The sequence below is a fragment of the Saccostrea cucullata genome, unplaced genomic scaffold (genome assembly GCF_032062105.1).
Source record: "Saccostrea cucullata isolate Sc308-1 unplaced genomic scaffold, CSIRO_AGI_Scuc_v1 ctg39, whole genome shotgun sequence".
Lineage (NCBI taxonomy): Eukaryota > Metazoa > Mollusca > Bivalvia > Ostreida > Ostreidae > Saccostrea > Saccostrea cuccullata.
In genome coordinates, this window is record NW_026937104.1 from 322,616 (window position 1) to 343,496 (window position 20,881).

Consider the following 20,881-nt stretch of genomic DNA (forward strand, 5'->3'; position numbering starts at 1 on the left):
TGAACAACACTTATTACAAGAAAATTAAGGAATTCAGTTGCTCATCTGTAAACATTTTTTTTATTTATTTATAGTATCAATTCATTTTTACTTTTAAAACTGTTTAGGCATTAACATATCAAATAGCTAGCTAATGATTATAAATAAATCCTTAATTAAATTCTTGCATAGCATGGTATTTTCCATAGTGAACCAAAGTAACTATTTTAAACTATTACGGTATATGATCCAATATTGGATTCTTATGTGGGGGCTAAAGGTTTTTTATATTCAGGAGAAATGTAGTAACAATCGACGTAAAGTATATAAATAATTCTGTCAATGCTATGCTTGTTTTTTGTTTTTTGTTTTTGTTTTTTGCAGAAACCTCTGAGGAATTGTAGTAAAATTATAGACCTTCCAAACCCAGTTGCGCACGGAGTTCGGGTAATTATAGATGCGCCCTATATTGGAAAAAAATATAACATGCTAGTATATTCTTGGGAATATTTTGTTTTTCAACACAACGAAATATTACATGTAAACGAAGTTATCATCGACTGATCAATAAGCCGAATGATATTTTGTTGTTTTTTTTTTCTTATTATTAACTTACAATCTTGTAAATATCTGATGTAAGTAAAATCGACATGTGATGTAGATTTCGGAATCAAGGTCATATTGCGCGCACTTGCTTGCAAGAGCGCGATCAAATGTAAATGACCAATATAATTGATATAGCCGTAACTTTTCTATTTTCTGATGAAATGTGTTTGAATATAAGAATATATTAGTATTTGACATGGTCAAATTTCTTCATTTTTTTAAAAAAATCTATATCTTAACGAAATACTTTGAAATTTAAAACATTGTCATGCAGCGATATGATATAAAGTAATTTTCAGAAATCACGCGCATGCGTGCGCTGCAACTGGCTAAAACTTTAAATGCCTATAATCAGCCAAACAGGATGGGATTTAGTAATTTAACTTCAACATGCCATGTTGCAGTTAAGTAAAATTTGATTTCGTATTTTCGAAACTCTTTGAATGCCTTGATATTAAGTACATTTAAATAAATTAATATAGATACAATAAACACAATCCTTGATTTTTCCTTATGTGTAGGTTTGTGGACCTCTTCCCGTTACAATTAGCACTAGTTCATCTTGATTTCTTCATTTTTTTAAAAAATATCAGAGCATTGTCAGACAATAAAGAGTAATTTAACTTCCCTTGCAGTTAAGAAATTTTTTTGCAACCTTGGTTTTTTTATAATAAGACAACAGCTTTCTCTCTGATTCCACGTCTATATTACTGGTTCTTCAGCGATTTTGTAATTAAGCACATTTTCAATATCATTTTCATTTTTTAGCACAAAGCCTTTTAAACAGTGTTCAACTTAGTGTATTGACCATGCTTACTTTAAACATTTTCTTGGAAATGATTGTAGGGAAAGGCATGCAGTTTTCAATGATTTTTGAATCCTCAAATAGTTCATTTCGACCGAAAGAAAACATTCAGCGCTCGTAAATTTTATCATAAACAGCATTTTGCATTACTTATAGAACGACAGTCGAGAGACTATCAACAACATCGTCCCATAACAGTTCTATAGTTCATAAACGTTTGAAGACAAAAGTACAAGAAGATACAACTTTTAAAAAAACAATTATGAAAAATAATTATCTCAATTGAAGTCAAATCATTTGTCACAATAAATTGTAGACTCTATACTTAAACGCTCAAACTGAGCATATTTGATTACGGTAAACCACTTTTCATTGTCAAGTTCTTTCTTTTTGCAAAATAACAAGAGATAGTGTTTACGCAAAAAGTTCATTCTCGCGTATATTCCCTAAGATCAGTAACCACAATTCGTGAAATCCGTTTCGCTTATGAAGAGGTTAATATGATTATTCCGCTAAAATAAGGCATCGCGAATATTTCATGATTTACAGTATTTACTACATTATATTATTAATGTTTTGATATATCTTGACAAAACAGGTGTTTAGGATATATTTTAACCCTGACGGGATGCACGGAGGATGTTCATACATCGAGAAAAGTAATTTTTGAGAGCGACATCTTTAATTGAAGTTTATTAACAATAATTGAAATTCCAACTAAAATCATTTATTTCTATATGATTGTGTCTAGTTTTAACAACTTTATAATCTATAATGCTTTTTTTTTTTTACTTTTAATATTTTTTAGCTGTGTGTTTAAATCACATTGTCAATATCCAGTAAAAAGATTCAAAACTGCTTTGATATAATCTTGAAATAAACATCAGTTTGAATTTATAGCCTTTCCTATCCTTAATCATGTATACGAAATATTATTTATCTGTACGTAGATATAAATTGTAAATGCCCAAAGGCAGCATTTATTGCGAATTCTTAATTCAAATCAAGAGTAGCGTATTGGAAGAAATCTAACAAAACAATATAGATACATTTTATCAATGTGTTTTTCAAAAGAATTTCAAAACCTTAGTTTTATAGTAAAAACTATGTAAAACTCATGAACTTTTTTCAGAGAGGGGATGCGGTATGACACCATTATACTCACTGGTTGTTCCTTACAGTAATACTTCTACATTGCCTCCAAGAAAATTTAACAAAAACCTCAACATCATCATCATTTTCAGTGTTATAATATTTGCAGTCGGAATCGGAATTCTTCTCATTTTTATAAAACGAAAACAGTCAAGGCCACCATCAACGTCAATTATGGGTAAGTCATTTCACTCAGAATCCCTAATGTTGGTAAAAATCGATCCTTACGAAAAAGTCATATAGACAGTCATTGATGTTGTTCTTAAAAAGCAAATAATGAGTCCACTATATTTAAAATATTGAGAAGTTTTGACCAATCCCAATCGAAATTTTTCAGATTTTAACCAGATATTTTATAACAATTGCTAAATTTTTTGTAGTGACACAAGATGATAGGAAACAAACAGATCGACTAGCAATTACTTATATTCCCTGTTTCAGTAAATTTAGGCGTTCAGCTAAGAAATAATCAGAAAAACGACAGAAAATGAAATGTATGTGTCCTTTTGAAGAAGATACGAGGTTTGATCCAAAAATAATGTCACAGTGTCCATATCTTTTATATTTGGCGTCATATTATCAAATACAATATACCAAAAGATGCACACATATAAATCTAATTATAATATTGAAATTTTAATTTAATAATGTTAATTTGAATTTATTTTATAGATATTTAAAACATAGAGCATAGGGGGTGTCGCCGCGTCACAACGGAACGTCACGTTTTAAAGTGTATTTTTTCTTAGAATAAAAACGACAAACATATTAAAAAGATTTTAAAAAAGCACCTAATCTCCCAATTTTTTTAAAGACACAATTCTTGTCATTTTCTAGTTTTTAATTGAAAATTAAATGACGGCATTGGTATTTTTGATCATAAACATTGTTGTTTTACTCTATTGAATTGAGCAAAGGGATTGTCGAAGTGGGGGTAAAAAGGCTCGACGAGTTGTAAAGCATTTTTGCTTCAAAATATGGGAATCATCACTAGCGACATTTTCGTTAATCAATCAGACTTACAGAATAAAGAATGTACATAAGAGACATCTTGATAGATGGTTTCAGCAATTTTGGTCGGGTGATTGGTCACTGAATGAATAGCAGAGGACAAAAAGACCGAAAGAAAGGAGATCGGACGGAAACGTTAAGTGGTGTCTGACGTTGTGAAAAAAGACAGACGTATAGAGTGACATGTGAATTTTTAAGTTTATCTTATGCTGCTGTTCAAAAAATTTTGACAGAGGGATTAATTATGAAAAGAGTTAGTGTATAATAGTACCAAGAATTCTAAAAGAAAGTGGAATTGATGAAAGTGTTTGCGAATTACAAATATTTTTTAATGAAAGGAAGGGGAAACACTTAAAAGTATGACGGTGTGTATCCGTCATATGACGTTATATTTAGGTGCGGCGACTACCATAAACGCGCATTGTTTAAAATCCGATATTTTGAGAAGTATACATCATATTCCTTTGAATATTTTAGGTCTGATTTGAAATAAATAAAGCTTCCTTCATGTGTAATTTTGTTGCTTTACGTCGATTTATAGCAATTTTATCAAAGTTGTGACATTACTTTTGGATCAACCCTCGTATAACTTAGATCTTCTCTGAAAGCTTTATTTCGTCACGTTCGTCAACTCGACATTTAGTGATATCGATGACGTACTGTTAATTAACAATTGTTGTTACGATTCTAACGTCGATACGATATATCCCGGTTGAAAATAAAAGATACCTCAGAGTCTGACACATCTTTTCAAATTTAGATACTAGTATTTTACTTGAAAAAGACGTTAATTGCAATCTAACAACCAAGCTGCACTACAAACGAAATGACTTTATTTTTCCATTGTTAACTTACCTTACTTAAGCAGCAATAAACCTTCATCACATGCATACATGGTTTTTCTCTCTCAGTTGATTCAATATACAAAAGAAAGCCCTATGTAAGAACAATTTTTAAAACCAGGAACGTTAACTTGACAAACAAGTTGCTGAAACAAGAACATCAGGAGTCTCGTTTAGAGTCATCATTTATTAAATTCCATGATCGATACAATTACCTTGTCAGCAATTACAATTTCTCATTAAATCAAATGCTGACTGACGGTTTTCATGCATATTGTTAGGCCATTATTTACACAATGAATTGTCGATGAATTTCTCCGCTATTTCGAAATCAAGACAAGGGGCATACGCATTGAATGGTCAGCAGGGGATGCTCACTCCTCCATAGCACTTGATCCCACCTCTGATGATTTTGATGTCCGTGTTTGCTCTGCTCCTATTTTGTATGCATGGTTAAAAAGATTCATGGATTCATTCCGTCTTTCTTTTACATTGAAATCAGCATAAATCCCAAAGATTATTTTTAATGTCAGGGAAGATACCACCTTTGAAAAGAAAATCTTAAGCGTCCGATCTGCAGGAATCATCAGTATAAATAATTTATAGTTGAAATGTCCAAAGAGCAAGAACCACTTTGGGCCTGTTTTAGCTCTGAGAATTTCATAAAATGTGCCATTTTAACATAATTTTATACGGATAATTCCTTATTTGTTTTAAAATTTCATGCAGAAGACAATCTCTAATCTAAAATATTGAATAGCACAATGAAAGATCTGTGTCCGAAAAAAAAATGTTTTCATTTTTGGATCGTGGGTTGTGCTAATATTTTAATTCTTTGCTGAAGGTATTTAAATACGCATGTTTTCTGCAAAATTTAGTCGATTGATCACAATGTGCTCATGAGCTATAAAGATGTCAATTCCTGATTCACACTTTGACTAAAGGAATCAATAGTGCAAAAATGAAACTGGGATCAAAAAGAGCTCTTCCAAGTTTTATGACCCCGGAGCCTGAACAGATTTCAGGAAATGTCGACAGACACAAAAATCTTTGATGCTTTACAGTCATACGTAACATACCACTGTGCTATCATCGCTAAACACTGATCGGCTTATTAAAGGCAACTATGAAGCAAAACATAGTTGATACCAATATGATTGAGGAGAGAGGGGGTGGGGGTTAATGGATCTTCTAAAAAGTTCGACCGCTATGAAAGTCTTGCATTTAATATAATAATGGATATTCAAGCCTATTTTTCAAGAGTAAATATTTAAAATGTATTCTTTGCAGTTAATCAGAAATGCTCACTGATCATGCAGATTAAATTTAATAAATTTCAGAATAAAAAAAATTATATACAATATAATGTACGTGTGTACGCATTTTTTTTTTCTAATTTCAGATATTGCTCTTATTGGCCTCTCGGAAAATAGTCTGAACATTGCTACTGAACCATTTCTTAACACCGATTTAGAAATTTTACAACAACAGCTTGGTAACCGATTCAATTTGACAATTGTGGATTCACAAAATGCAGAAAATAATTACAGAAACGATTCAGATGTTGATTATCTAATAGATTCTAATCAAGCGTTTATAATTGTACCGAGTGATCGAATGGTGAAAGAGGTCGTTTATCCAGATGAACAAGTGGTTGTCAAGATTTTAAATTTTCTACAATCTCGGAGGGATCGTTGTGTGTTTGCCTGTTTAACCAATGATAAGCAAACTCTTCAACGAATTCAAGATAAATACACTCATTTTTGTCGTATAAAAGTATTTATGTTATATAATCCTCAAAATGTAAATGCATTCTCAAATGAAAAACTGAATAAACTTGTTCGTTATCTAAAAGAGAAAATGACTCATTCAAATCGTCTAAACAACACAGTAGAGCCATAACTAGTGTTGTAAGAATAAAGGATAATAGCAAAGAAGAGCAAATGTAGACCTCTAGAGCATCAGAGGTTTCATCATGTCACATCTCCGATCACGTTCGCAATGTGCTACCTGTCATAATCAGATAAATAGAAAAACCAAACAATTAAAAGTGAAAATATATTTATTACAATTTGTATGAAAAGTTTTGTCAACATTCAACATAACAATTTTATTGAATCATTATTTGAAATGTCCACATGATATCTACTTAATAAAAAATAAGTTTTTATTCTGAGAACTTTGTGTTTAAAGTTCATGTACCTGGAAGGACTTCATTCAAATTTTTAAATATTTGAAAACTTTTATGGTCCCAGAGGCACATTCACCCATGCAGAGTAATCCCTCACCTACAACGCAAAGTCCCCTGGGCTCTTTTATCCGCTGCTGAGGAGAGATAAAGCGGAGAAAGGCACCATCACCACTGAGTATGTGAACTCCGTGATTCGCCCAGTCTGTTACAAGAATATTACTGAAATAATCTGTTGCAATTGAAATTGGCTGAAAGGACTTGTGTTTGTTTGATTCTATGTTGCCCTTGTAGATAAATCGGGGGTTTCCAAATTTATCCATGACGGCCACAGAGTTTTGTCGGTGATCTGTTGTTCCTATATCCCCATTTTTGTTAACAGCAATATATAATGGATGATGCTCACTCGGATAGAGAAACTCCTGCTCGAAGCTGCCTTTTGAGTTGTACTGTGCAACCTTATGGTCATCTTTGCTGTGGAGACATACAAATAGTCGTTGACCATTCTTGAACTCGGAGCTAGCCAATCCTTTTGGGACCCAGTCTCCGAAATGTACAAGTGTCTCCGTGTTGCCTTCGGAGGTGATCATTTTAATTGTGTTATCTGACTGGTCACTGTACAGAAGCAAACCCTTTGTGGACGTGGCAATATAAGAACTCTTGTGACCTACAGTAAATGAATCGATGTAATGACCATTGAAACTGAACTGTTTCATAGTCCTACTGTATCCTGCTGCCCAAAAACGACCATGACTTGCAGCAACGATATCGTAGATCTTATTTCCCTGGTCGTCAGGTGGAAAATCTGTTTCGATCTGAGATATCAGAACTGGGTGTTTGAGAATACACTTGGACATTTTTGGGAGTGGTCCGAGGGGTACCTTGTATCCAGTCAGATCTATGGTTTTAAATCTTTCTAAGCTTCCAATCAGGGTCCTCAGCTTCTCTTTAGAGGGGGATTCAGCTGTGAATTCTGATTGTATAAAATCAGTGAGGGGAGGAATCGAGCTGAAGCTCTTCATTTCTGACGTGTATTGCAATAGCTTAGCTCGATTTTTTGATGCACTTAAATCAGAATTATAATTTATTGTGTTGTTTATCTGTTCCAGGATCTCCTTGAACATCTCATGTTCTCTTTCAAGCAACTTTAATTGATCAATTTCCATTTGCATGAGTTCATTTTTCAGATCTATGATGACTTCTTCAACGACTTGATGCCATTTTACTCCACTGTGGTCCACGATTTCAGAAAGTGACCTGTAATGTTTTCGAACAGAAGATATTCGGAACTTGATTTGTTGGATGATTTTCATATATACCGGTTTTATTGTATATTCCAATTCCCATTGCTCTTGATCCAATGTCTGAGATAATTTGTCAATTTTCTCCTCAAAGTCCGCCAGGTCGTGCGGTTTGTGCTTTCCTGTACCGCACTTGGAACAAATTGGAATATCACACGTTTTACAGAACATGTGACACTCTAGCTCTGGATGGGTCTTGCATTTTAGAGATGTGTACTTCTTTTTACGTTTGGTGTTAAGCACAATTTCATGCCCGTCTTCTGATTGTTGCTGCAGGTGTATGGTTACACAATTCGTACACAGTCTTGCTTGACACGGGTTACAGAAACATTCGGCCGGTTTGTCACAGTAATCACATGTAATTATAAACTGTGCAGCCATGCTGTCAAATACTTGTACCTGAAACAGGAAACACATGCAAATGGTTACATAATTATTCATAAATAACGGAAAGTAGTTTTCATCAATTAACTATATCAAAAATTTTCTGTGTTTGATTCTTTTCAAAAATGCTTATTAAAAGTGGATTTTAGACCCTAATTGTATATACATTCATCACTAACATCAAAATTCTGTTCAGAAGAATTAGATACATTTGTTCTTTATTTGCTGGTACAATAACGTAGCAAATTCAAGGAACATCACAATCATCGGAACATTGTTGAAAATTTGATTAGGAATCAATTGAAAACTAGTACCATTAACCTTTATGCCCCGTATTAAACTTAAAATAAGGTAACATTTATACGGAAATTTTTGACACCCTACATGATAAATTCCATTTGATATAATTTTTCAAAATTAAAGGATTAATTTAAATAATTTTTTCTTGGATTTTTTTTTCTTAACATGCATTCTCAATTTATCTATAGCCAGTTTGACAAACAATTGGGTCTTCTGTTGTAAAATACAGACACAATTACTTAATTTAAAAAATCTTAAGTTTGTTTTTCTTGTTCTGTGTGAAATAAACAACCTTTTAGATGTCATTTAGAACGTGCGTTTTTATGTGTAATGTCTTTTGAGTTAAGAATGATCATTAATTGATAATCTGACACATAATGCAAAATAAAACGCAATGTTAGGACACTTCTAATTATTTAAAGCCGGATCAAATTATTGATTTCACGCCATCATAACACAAATTGTGCTGTTTTTTTTTGGGGGGGGGATACTTGTTTAAAATTCGTTTAATTTCTTGCCTTCCCAGTAGTTTAAGTTTCGGCATAATTCTAACATTTTTTCAAGGATATTACCTGCACTGGTACACGTACTGCTACTCAGGAAGTAATAGAAATTGGAATCATGAAGCAGTATAAATTATTAAAACATTACGATTAAGTGCGGTTAATTAGATTCCTTTATATGAAGTGTAATATACATGTTATACTTACTCTGATTTTCTTCAAACCGTATTCTCTTTCACCAGTGAGGGGACATTTCACCAGATTTTTACATTCTTACAGCAAAAAATAAATTCCCAAAAGCAAAAATGTCATCTTACTGTAACCCACCCCTCTGGTCATTCATAAGTAAATTGAATACACAGTTGATGAGAGGTGGTTTGTTTTCATCCTTATCCGTGATTGGTACCAAAAATATTATTAAGTAACTAAAAAGACCTCGTATTGCAATATTTCCTTCTCGTTATTTGGAAAATGAATTCATACACATGAAAACTGTACTATGTCTGGAAATAGAGGATGCGTTTGTACTTCGTCCGTGATTATAGCAAAGTGCGCCAAAAATCTATAAAGGTTTATAAGGATGTCCTTGTTTGTGGACTATAACAGGCGAATTTTCAAGTCCGATGACTGAAAAAAGCAACAGGACATTATATTTGAAATGGTTTTTGCATAGCTATCAAATGAATGAACGGCATGCTTTCGGTTCTCTTTAAGAACAAGCTTGAAATCTTACCTTAAAAGAGTCAACCGTACTTGATGATGCTTTTTCAGCTTTACCTTTCTTTAATTCTTCATATAGCCAATTCAAAAAAGCGGGCGTTACTTCTCAAACAACAGGAAGAAATAATTAAAGTACATAATTAGATATCTTTTAATTCAGTCAGGCAATTAGCATATTTCAATATCCCCTGCTCCTATCATTTCGATTTATAAAATCTTCAGTGAGCACATTCAATTTTGCTTTCAAATTTTAGGAAAATAATTATGAAAATTGGTACATCTGATACGACCATATGGTGGAAATAATTCTGAATTATTATACAACAAAGTGTTAGTTCGTAGGAGCTAACATACTTCCCTCTTTTAAAATCGATCTGTATTTCCTGATATACATTATACAGTTGTGAGTGGAAAAATAATTAACCCCGTATCAAAACTCAATCTATTTGCAATATTAATAAGTCCATGTAAAGTATAACATATATGAAAGCTCTAACTTTGTGACTTTATAACATACAGATAATATGATTGGAACATGATTTACATTTGATTAAAGTACCGGTACTCTATGTAAACTCAGCAAGAAAACACTTGAAATACTTTCCTAAATCCTTCAATTTCCCCCGTATAAGTGACAAACAACGTTTTAGCCAATTTAACTTGAGTGCTACAAGTATAATAAAATATATAATTATATAAACAGATAGGAGGTAGTAGAAAGGTATAAAATAAAACTCTATCAAACAAACACGTTATTTGTTAAGGTTATTCAATGGACTGCCAAAATTTATCTCGAGCATGCGCTGTTCAATATCCTGCGTTCCATCCGAAGACAGAGAGGTTGATAAATTAAGAAGGCTGCTCTGAGGAGATTCTTTGATTACAATATGTTCAGACAAGATGTGGCTGTCAAGATTGTCATTGCAAGGAACACAGACATGAACATTATTTTCCGTGTTCAAAATTTCTGAAATGAAACAAAAGGTATAATCAATTGAAGTTCATCTAATAGCAGAAGATAAGTGTTTTTAATTGTTTAATCATTTTCCATTTTCTTTGGCGTAGGAAATGTACATAAAAACAAAGAATGAAAGCTGCCAAGAGGGTGCTTTCAAAATCATCCACTCCCCATCCCACAAACCCCTTTTCCATTTCTTAAAATATCATTGACTCAAATTCGGAGAAAACAATAAAACACAGAAATATAGACCTACCTTGCTCAACTTTTGTTATTCTGTTTTCTTTATCATCTTCATTCCTAGGACAAAATAAGTCACACCTTTTTTGACCTATAATAACGAAATTAAACGTGACAGCCTATTTAATAAAAATAAGGCATTTGCATGACTTCTAGGTTTAAGATAATTTTTCTTCGTTAACGTACCTTGTTTAATTTTCAGTAGAAGGAGAATGGGTATCAAGATAACAATGATAACTGCTAAAACTATCAATCCGATCGTATGATGGGGCTGGTTTTCTTCTTCGTCATTTCTTTGACATTCTTTTTTGTATTCTTGTTTGAAGAGAAATTGTTCATAGTCAAGCTGACCAGAATCCTCCAGGTAATGTGATGTCAGTCTCTGTCCCCCTATATAATATAAATAAGTATAAATAGTATAAATAAGTATTGTACTATATTGCCATGACAGGAGGAATTTAAATTAGCTTCCCTTTCCTTCTTTACATCTGATTAGGTTTATTTGTCCAAAATATCCGGCAAACTACAAATAAATCCGATTTAGCATACATATACATGTGTATTTCAATTTCGGATATCATTTTCCGTCTCTATAAGTTTCAGAAATTGCTCCTGTATACTAAGATATCAAATTTTGAGCTTACTCTTAAACGGCCTTTCAATAATCAGGTGATCTGGTAAAGGTTTGTGCGCATCAGACATCGGTAAGCTGTTCATTAAAATATCAACTCGTGAGGAATATCCTGTGTAATTGCAGTGAATTTCAAAAGTGACATTCTAGAAAAAAAAGTATGAACAGATGACATGATTCAACAATTACCTTTCTTGGTTGTGTTTATTATTACTCTCATCACATTGTCTAATAAATGGATAAAAATATAAATGTATTTAAAATGTATTATACAGTCAATCTGATGGATTTATAACATGTCACGTGATGTGTGACAATTCGATGACCTCAAAGTTGTCCGTTGACATACAGCTCAACACATTTTTTAAACTCACATGGTTTTCCGCACAAATTAAGGTCACATTATTCTTGCAATGAAACTTAAAATTATCGAGATTCAGTGCGAGACGTAACCCTTATATTATCAAATATTTCATGTGAAAGGTGCATATTATCTAAATTCATTTTCTCAAGTTTTAAAACTCCCTTTTTAAAAGGGATTTTTTTCACGAATTGTATGATGTTACATGTTTATAATTATACCACAGGTATTTACAAATTAATCAATCGATCTTTCGTTGATATTATTTACATGTAGTTGAAATGCTCAAATTGCCTTTTTACAGATGAGTATTTTTTCTAATTACTTTGCACATTTTCCATACGTGTCTTGGTCTTGTCGAAATGCAGCACCGAAAAATGACAAAACTGCATAAAGAAATCATGTCAAAGAATAGGATAATAAATTGTTTTTCTTCCAACACAGTAAATTGTCAGTATTGAAAAGAAAATTCTTTTTCATTTATGGTCTAAAACCTTGAAAGTTTGCTTTGGAAGGTATCGTTCATGATGCAAGATTTCGGAAAGTTAACGTGGAAAAAATGCCATCCTTTTAACATGTAAAGCAGTCGAACAGACGAGAAGTACTTCTATCATCTTGCGCCTTAGTGTCATATTCATGTACTGAAAATACAGAAGTTACATGAATTTCACTGTTTCTGTATTAAGCAAAGGCAAAGGTATGCTTTAAAATGAACTGATACAAAAAATGTCTGCATTTGACGTGAAACCATGAAAAAACATTTGGGAACTGTCTTATTCTTTCATCCAAGAGCATATTATACATATTATAAAATACCTACCAATTATTTTGTTTGAACCATGTTTAAAGTAATGGAATAAGATCAAAAGTAAGTTATTCACTTAAGGTAGGACACAATAGATAGGTCAAAATTTTCCTCAAATTCAATTTTTCTAAAACTATGATATTTTGTTCTAGGATGCAAAATCTCTCTTCATATATGATGTGAAAGAAATTCAACCACACATTTTTTGCCAACATAGTCTGAAATATGGCCTAGCAGACCCCTGTAAGAAGATTGTGAAATCAGACATTCGACTTGATAATGAGCCTAATTTTAGAATTATCAATTGATCTATTGCAAATTTGTGTAAACCTCTTAATAAAGATAACATTTTTATTACTTAAAATCAGTAAGTCAAATTGATACTGGAAAATTTGAGTAAAATATTAAGTGAAATTAGTACATACATAGCATCGGATTTAAAAAATCACATGTAAATATCCGACAGTTTAAGTTTTCTTAAGAGGAAATGTATGATTCAATTTTTACAAAAAATCAACAGAATGATTCAAATGGATCCTAGAATAAAATGTGTAAAAATAAAGAAAATTGAACCAGTGATTACAAATATTTTGGCGATTAAAAAAATTTCGAATTCAATGGCAAAAAAGCTAAAGATTCAATAAATGACGTCACAATATTTGACCTTTGACCTTTGGATATGACCTCGACCTTTGTAGTACATATAAGGAATGGAGACTCCTTATATATGTGTCCAAGTATCAGCCCTCTACTCTTTATTGAACAAAAGTTACACTGAATTTTATAACAGACTGTTACATGCTTGTTTATTGCACTGAGACAGCGTAAACACATTCCAAAATCTAAGCCCCCAAGTGACCAATATATATGATTCTCTGATTCTTTCACAAAATATGACGCAAACATGCCAAAACTTATTATTTTTCTTACATGAACCATTCATTGTTGTCAGTATAGTAATATTATTCTCCTTTTCTCCTGAACTTTTTAAGAAATTGCTTAAAATAGAATCCTCGGGTGTTTTGTCCTACCTTAAGAAATATATTTTGTTATCGCGTTACACAAATTTACATTAGAAGAATGTGACCTTAATTTGTGCGAAAAGCCACGTGAGTTTAAAAAGTGCGTTGAGCTGAATTTTGAAAGTATGGAATCAGAGCAGAGATGGGGAACACAAGAGGTTTGATTACTATTTTCTACTTTTAATTGAAATTTAGATTCTTCGGGATAATAAAACTATGATGGACTGTTTAGACGGGAGACATCACCAAATATCAGGTCTGAGTTGTCATCCGAGGGCGCTTGCATGATAGGTAATGTCTCCCGTTTAAGCAGTCCATAATTGTACATTATTCTTCTTCATATACCTTTCTCGTGAATTTTAAAATTGATTAGAACGTAATTTACTATAAATATATATTTTTTAAAAAGATTGTACCATTCAGTTGCATTTAACTATTCTAATTGTTCTGAATTTAATATTTTTCAATAATAAATAGGATTAATAAGGCTCAATCAAATCCACCGTTTCACTCACAATCCGATAGGATCTTTTTTTTAATAATACTCGTATTATTTTTGACAATTTTTATTGAGTTCTAGACTTTCATTGCAGTCGCCCATTTGCTTGTCTGTACATGCATGTTCTATTACATGCAACCTCAATAAATGAACATGAAGAGGATGCATGTACTTAAGCACTGTTGACGACAACGGAAGACTTTGGAGTCCCAATTACCCTTTAGAATATAACAAGATTACTTATAAAATACCATCATAACAATCGTGGAATGCTAGAATACCTTTAGTACTAATGTTCCAACAAAACATCTGTCAGATGGAAAAAGCAAGCAAAAATTATTTAAGATAGAGGTTTCCAATCCATCACCAATCTGTATTCGGAATCCTTTCAGAAAAAGTGAAGCTGGAATGCAAGAGAAAAATTGTATTAATTAAAAAAAAATAGAGACAGACATCAAAAAATTACTATGTCCGAAAGCAAAAACGTTCATCTAATTCATATTTTTCTTGATGATTTTATCAATAAGATTTTTTTAAAAATGAAAACGTTCTTCCTTGACACGAAAATATTCTCTGGTCCTGCTTTTAAATTCCAGTTCCTGGAAATTTAGAAATTAACTTGATAGGACACAACTTCTCTAAAAACGACGAGTAAAATACACATATAAATTTATTGCATAAGATACTATAAGTATATTGATAATAGAAATATTCAAATATTGATTCAAGAAAAGTCAGAAGAATGTAATGATCTCAAAAGCAATCTAAATGTTGTCTTCATCACTATTTGTGTTGCTTTTTAAAGAAGAATATTTACTGCATTAAGGTTTTACTTGCTTTATAATAATACATGTATTTGATGGCAAGTAATCCATTTATTGCAATAAAACAGATGACTAACTACTATCTTTCTGTATAAATAATAAGTAATTCTATCTTGAAATATTCCGATCCAATATTTAGTAATTCTTACTTGGAGGATTCCATTTTATGACAAATGATATCCAGTCATCTGACATAAAAGTTGCATGCACTCTTCTGTACTTCGGATCATCCACCATTGTTCCAGCGATTTGATGATTTAGCTCTAATACAATCAACAAAGCATGAAAATCAGAAGTGATTTATTCTATCTTGAACCTTATCATGATGTTTATTGGGATACAAAGTGTGCCATCTGACAATGCACACAGAATTTTGTTGGGGTGTCTTCTCAACTTTTTCCCTAGAACTATAATAATCTACCCCCTTAAAAATGTTTTTTTTAGTCCATTAACTTTTGCTTGAAATTAGAAGACGTGCAGGAAGTAAGTCTATCAAACAATACATATTTTATGAAAAAAAGACTTGATTCTATCTTCGACTCAGTTAGGGATTGTATTTGCTTACATGATCATGTTTTAACCATGAAACATATAAATATAACGAATAGTATTCACGCTCAAAGATCTAAAAAAAAAAAAAACAACAAAAAACAATACAATATATAAGAGCAGAGCAAACACGGACATCCAAAACAACCATTGTGGGGTCATGTGCCACGGATGAGTGAGCATCCCCTGCTGACCGGTCACACCCGTTCCGTGTCATGATCAGGTAATAACGGAAAAATCCGTTGTCAATTAAGTGTGTATTCAAAAAGGGGAGTGAATTAGATGTGGATACTCAAAAATTCCGAAATTTGAAATCATAAGATTTTTACCGAAATCAACAGCTTAAAAACTTAACAACTTTTCATCTTTTTACACAACCATTCCCCACAAAAAATTAAAGTTCAGGCTTTTTGATATCATTGACAACTGCTTTTTCAATAAAAATGGAACTCGTAAATTTACATACCTGGTCATTGGTCATTTGCAAAATTATTTTGTTAATTAAAAACACATTTTGATTGCACACACAAGTATTCTGAAGTTGATATGAAAAAGATGCTTGAGTTTCTGATTGACAATATCTATGTGGATTTTGGAGACCAGGTCTTCCAACAATCAATTGGAATTCCCATGGGTACCAATTGCGTTCCGTTATTTGCAGACCTATTTTTTTTTATTCCAATGAAGCAGAATTTCTGAAAATCTTATGCGTGAAAACATTGATTATTTTCATTCCTATGTCGATACGATATATCTTGGTGAATTTGAAATAAAAGATACCACAGAGTCTGACACATCTGTTTCATACTTGGATGTTTTACTTGAGAAAGACGTTAATTGTAATCTACCAGCCAAGCTCTATGATAAACGTGATGACTTTAACTTTTGAACCGTCAACTTCCCTTACTAACGCAGCAATATACCTTCATCACTTGCATACGGCGTTTACATATCTCGTTGATTCGATACGCAAGAGCATGCTCGTAAAAGCATGCTCTATGTATGAACAATTTCTAAAAGGGGGTAATTATTGACAAACAAGTTGATGAAATAAAGATATCAGCAGTCTCGTTGAAAGTCATCATTTCGTAAGATCTTTGGTCGATACAATGACCTTTAATACTGTTCGTTATATCCATATCCTTCATAAAAAGAATTGTAAAGTACTAGTTTTTGTACATATGCGATTCTCAGTTGAGTGGGAATCGCTTTTACATACCTGAACAAGGGACTGTACTGCATTTCATTTCCTGTAAACAAAGCCTTTAATTTTAAAGATATAAAATAATTTGGACAAAGATATATTCAGCAATTTGTTAATTTTGTCTCATTTTATCTAACTTAAAACCGTCTCTTAAAAGGTAAAAAGGAAACTGCAAAAATAATGTAAGGGATTAACATATCGGCTTAAATTTTCAGGCCCTTGTAAAACACTTACATGTTGCATAAGCACAGAATAAACTATATAACATCCATGTTTATAATCAAGTATACAACATAAATGATATAACAGTGTATGTAATGACTAACCTTCCATTCCGTGCACGTTTTCGCTATATCACATGTTATTAACCCGTAACTAGAAGAAATACAGATATGCAGAATTAACACAAAAATACTCTTCATGGCTTGTTAGATGTATCATGTTTTAGATGATATTTTGTCATACAGAACAAGCATTCAATCTTGTCAAACCCGGGAACAATTTAATCATTTATTTCTTCCTATCGGAGGAAATATTGTTTAAACAAACAAATGTGACTGATTGCGTGTGAGGGTCTTATCATACTGATATCAGACTCTTCCTTTGTTTATTGATGACATATAGTCCTTTATCTTATCAAAATAACGATTAATTTTGGCGATCAAATTCTTTTTGAATCTAATGTTAATAGACACATACACTTTAAGGACCGGGACCCGGTTGTATCAAAGGTTCATTAAATTTAATGAATAATTAAGCCTAATGAATAGTTAAATTCTTAATGATACATTAGTTAATAACGTCATTAAAGTGTGTTGTACAAAACCTTCATTAGAGTCTTATTACTTAATGAATCATTAAATATTTAAGAATTCATTAAAGATTTATTAACATTAGGGAAATATCCCACAATACAATGCATTAATACTTCCGGGGGCGTATCCATGGGCGTTTTCGTTGTTAACAATATACCTATAATAAATAAGCTCTAATTAAAAAAAAATACGTCATTTAACGAAGTCTGTGAGTGTCTTGAAGGATATACCTAACTTATTATTTACTGACGGAATTCAATTCAAATGTAATATATAGAATTCAGGGAAAGAAAAAATAATTCTAGCGAAATTCAACTTTTAACTGAACTTATGTAGTGAAAAATTGATATCATAAATACATGTAGCATGGGGGGGGGGTTATGGAAGGGAAATACAACCAAAAGTCTGTTTATTTGTATTTCGCTTTCATTATTATCCTGTCTACTTTTCTATTATTTGATATTACAGGCACTTGGGGGGGGGGGCCTCCCGCTCCTTCCATTCTTTTCTCGTTAAAGTCTGGGCCGGTCGACACATCTTTTTTCTATTTATGTTTTCTTATATGCACTCTACCTGATTGATAATGTAACTCTTTTGTCTCAATAAGCTCTTCATATTCGTAATTCATTTATTCTTAAAATTCAGTCACACAAACTATGAAATTCATTCAACGAATGTATATAGATATAATCATAATAATGGAAGGGGGTTCTAGCAACATTCAAATTATTTCTAACAATATGAATAGAAGAATATATCAATGTCATTATAGCAAAGTCACGAAGAATGTTCACTACTAACAATATAGAAAAGGATAAAATACGGGAGAGTATCACGGCGCAAAATGGAATCCATTTTACCTTTTTGCGAAAAAGATTTCATATATGTATTGTACATGTAATTATGTTTTGCATTTTTTTTTTTTTTTTTTTTTTTGCATAAGTGTCTTTCCGACAATTTTTCTAGATACAGACACAGGTTAATTTTTAGACAACTTAAAATACGTTTTTTTAAGATATCATATTTTAAGAAGGTTACAGGTTCTTTTATTCTACTAAAAATAAACCTTTCTCAATGCAATGAATAATTTATAACATTTTCACTTTAGCAATGAATAAAAAAATAATAAACCGTTAAAATATCTCCGAAACGATTTTTTTTTATTCGTTGTTACAGTATGTACAGTATGTACTTGTGATCGATAGAAATCTCAGGCTTTTGGAAGTACTTTTCAATGGAGAAAAAACGTTTTTTTTTTTTAATTAATTACATGTAAGAAAATGTTAACACGCAAAAAATGACAATCTGTGCAAATATTACATGATGGTAGATCTAGGCTGAAAGGTGTGTATGTGGGAAAGGGGAGGGGGCTTGCTATTACAGTATTATAATATTGAATAAGATCTCTGTTTATTATTCATATGCATGATTTTATTGATACCCGTAGATCTTAAAATAGGAGCTGTATTTATCTTTTTTACTGTTTACCTTTGTTACAAAAACCTAACCAACTCATAGATGATGACGAAAGAAATGACGTCACTTAGTTTACAAATATACACAAAGGTATTTTGGATTCACTGGGATTACAGTTGGGATTTCTATTGTGATTTGATTTAAAGAAGCATCTTTATACCTATAATTTTGTTGACAAGGTAGGTGATGTATTTCTAATTCCGAATGTCTTACTGTCTATATTGATGATTCGACAGACTGTCCATTATTTTCTTTTTTAAAGGGTATCATTTCCGAATTTCCTCGTCCATAATGTGCAGTGATAAAGGCTCGCAATAAGCACTGATTCTTCTCCTTTTGCCAAGCGGGCAAAACATAAAGTAGGCCGCCATACTTAATGACCACTTAATGAAGCCCCCTTACCTTCATTAAAATTGAGGAAATTAATGAAGGTTTAATGCACCGATTCGTTCATTAAAACTTTGATACAACAGAATTTAATGACACATTAAAAATGATCAGTTTAATGAAGCTTTAAACATTCATTAAATGTTGATACAACCGGATCCGGTTCGCGACGAGAAATATTCGGGATGACGATGCTATCGCGAACTTCGCGAAAAATTCTTGCACGCGAATAAAAGTTGGTTTACAGTAATATTTTGTAGATCTTACTTTAAGGATCGACTATTTTCTTTTTAATATAGATGAAAATTTCTACTGATAGTATGTATATCAACTAATTATTAAGTGGAAAAAAAATATTTTGTAAGAGAGACAACAATTACTCCTCCAAAATACGAACAGTTTTCTGTATATGTAATATATTGTATTTTCATGTATTGTAATCAAAGGGTTCGCCTCGAGATAAGGAACTTATTTAAGAAAAAAATATAGAATCTTTTTTTAATGTAGAATGCATATAAAATTAAATGTGAACTTGTTTGTTTATCTTGGATTTAATTTTATTTTAAAATTAAGCATATATACTAGTAAAATACAATGTTTCAGTTGTAAAGCACTACGAAATGAGCATTTTTGGCTTTTCTGCCTGTTAATAAATTTCCCCCTCCCCCCGTGAAACATAAAAAGCTTTGGTATGAATTTTTGAGATGACAGTCATATTTCCTATAAAAAGGAATTTGTGTTTCACGGGGTGGGGGGGGGGGAGATGTTTTAAAAATAGTTTCCGTTCTCCATTGATTTCTATAGTGAAAAACATGAGTTCAACTAAAATTTTAGAGTTATCTTTCGTCGTTTTCCCAAATAAGTACACATGTAAATTGTTTTATGAAAATCAATATAAATATCCATTAAATACTAAAAATCATTCGAATATTTTAACTTCTGGAAATTGACTTGAAGGTAGGCGAGAGAACAATACTTTCGTTCACACGCCTTTCCGATGGTCTGTTTAAATGTCTTGTTAAGGGCGTGTATTGTCTGTAGATTGTATGTTCACGGATTGTATTCTATTGTTTGTAGATTGTTTGTTCACGGATTGTATTCTATTGTTTGTAGATTGTATGTTCACGGATTGTAATGTTTATAGATTGCATGTGTGTTCATGGATTGTATTGTATTCACGGATTGTATTGTCTATAGTTTGTATGATCACAGATTGTATTGTTTGTGAGATTGGACATTCTTTGTTATCTTCGCCTATTGTATTTTACAAACGCTTTTCGATCATTCGTGGAAATTTTACAAATCTTAATAAATGGAAT

The 20,881-nt window shown here is 31.9% G+C and overlaps 3 protein-coding genes across 4 annotated transcripts; 1 reads left to right on the plus strand and 2 right to left on the minus strand.

Annotated features, from left to right (window-relative positions):
• Positions 1 to 369: 369 nt before the first annotated feature.
• LOC134247367 (uncharacterized) lies at positions 370 to 6,580 on the plus strand. Its single transcript, XM_062729741.1, has 4 exons — positions 370 to 426; positions 1,989 to 2,049; positions 2,523 to 2,720; positions 5,798 to 6,580. Exons 2-4 carry the CDS (start codon positions 2,019 to 2,021, stop codon positions 6,295 to 6,297), a joined length of 729 nt encoding a protein of 242 aa, XP_062585725.1. The 5' UTR covers positions 370 to 426; positions 1,989 to 2,018; the 3' UTR covers positions 6,298 to 6,580.
• Positions 6,554 to 9,361, minus strand: LOC134247364 (uncharacterized). The gene is made up of 2 exons (XM_062729738.1): positions 9,279 to 9,361; positions 6,554 to 8,283 (listed from the first exon to the last, which is right to left on the minus strand). Exon 2 carries the CDS (start codon positions 8,263 to 8,265, stop codon positions 6,613 to 6,615), a length of 1,653 nt encoding a protein of 550 aa, XP_062585722.1. The 5' UTR covers positions 8,266 to 8,283; positions 9,279 to 9,361; the 3' UTR covers positions 6,554 to 6,612.
• Positions 9,362 to 10,542: 1,181 nt separating this feature from the next.
• On the minus strand, positions 10,543 to 17,390 carry LOC134247365 (uncharacterized). 2 transcript variants are annotated; one of them, XM_062729739.1, is made up of 8 exons: positions 17,211 to 17,390; positions 16,900 to 16,930; positions 15,281 to 15,394; positions 14,589 to 14,710; positions 11,634 to 11,766; positions 11,176 to 11,379; positions 11,006 to 11,080; positions 10,543 to 10,758 (listed from the first exon to the last, which is right to left on the minus strand). In XM_062729739.1, exons 1-8 carry the CDS (start codon positions 17,304 to 17,306, stop codon positions 10,544 to 10,546), a joined length of 990 nt encoding a protein of 329 aa, XP_062585723.1. In that variant the 5' UTR covers positions 17,307 to 17,390; the 3' UTR covers position 10,543. The 2 variants fall into 2 exon arrangements, with proteins under 2 accessions (XP_062585723.1, XP_062585724.1); XM_062729740.1 differs by having other exon boundaries at positions 10,624 to 10,758; positions 11,006 to 11,049.
• Positions 17,391 to 20,881: the final 3,491 nt, after the last annotated feature.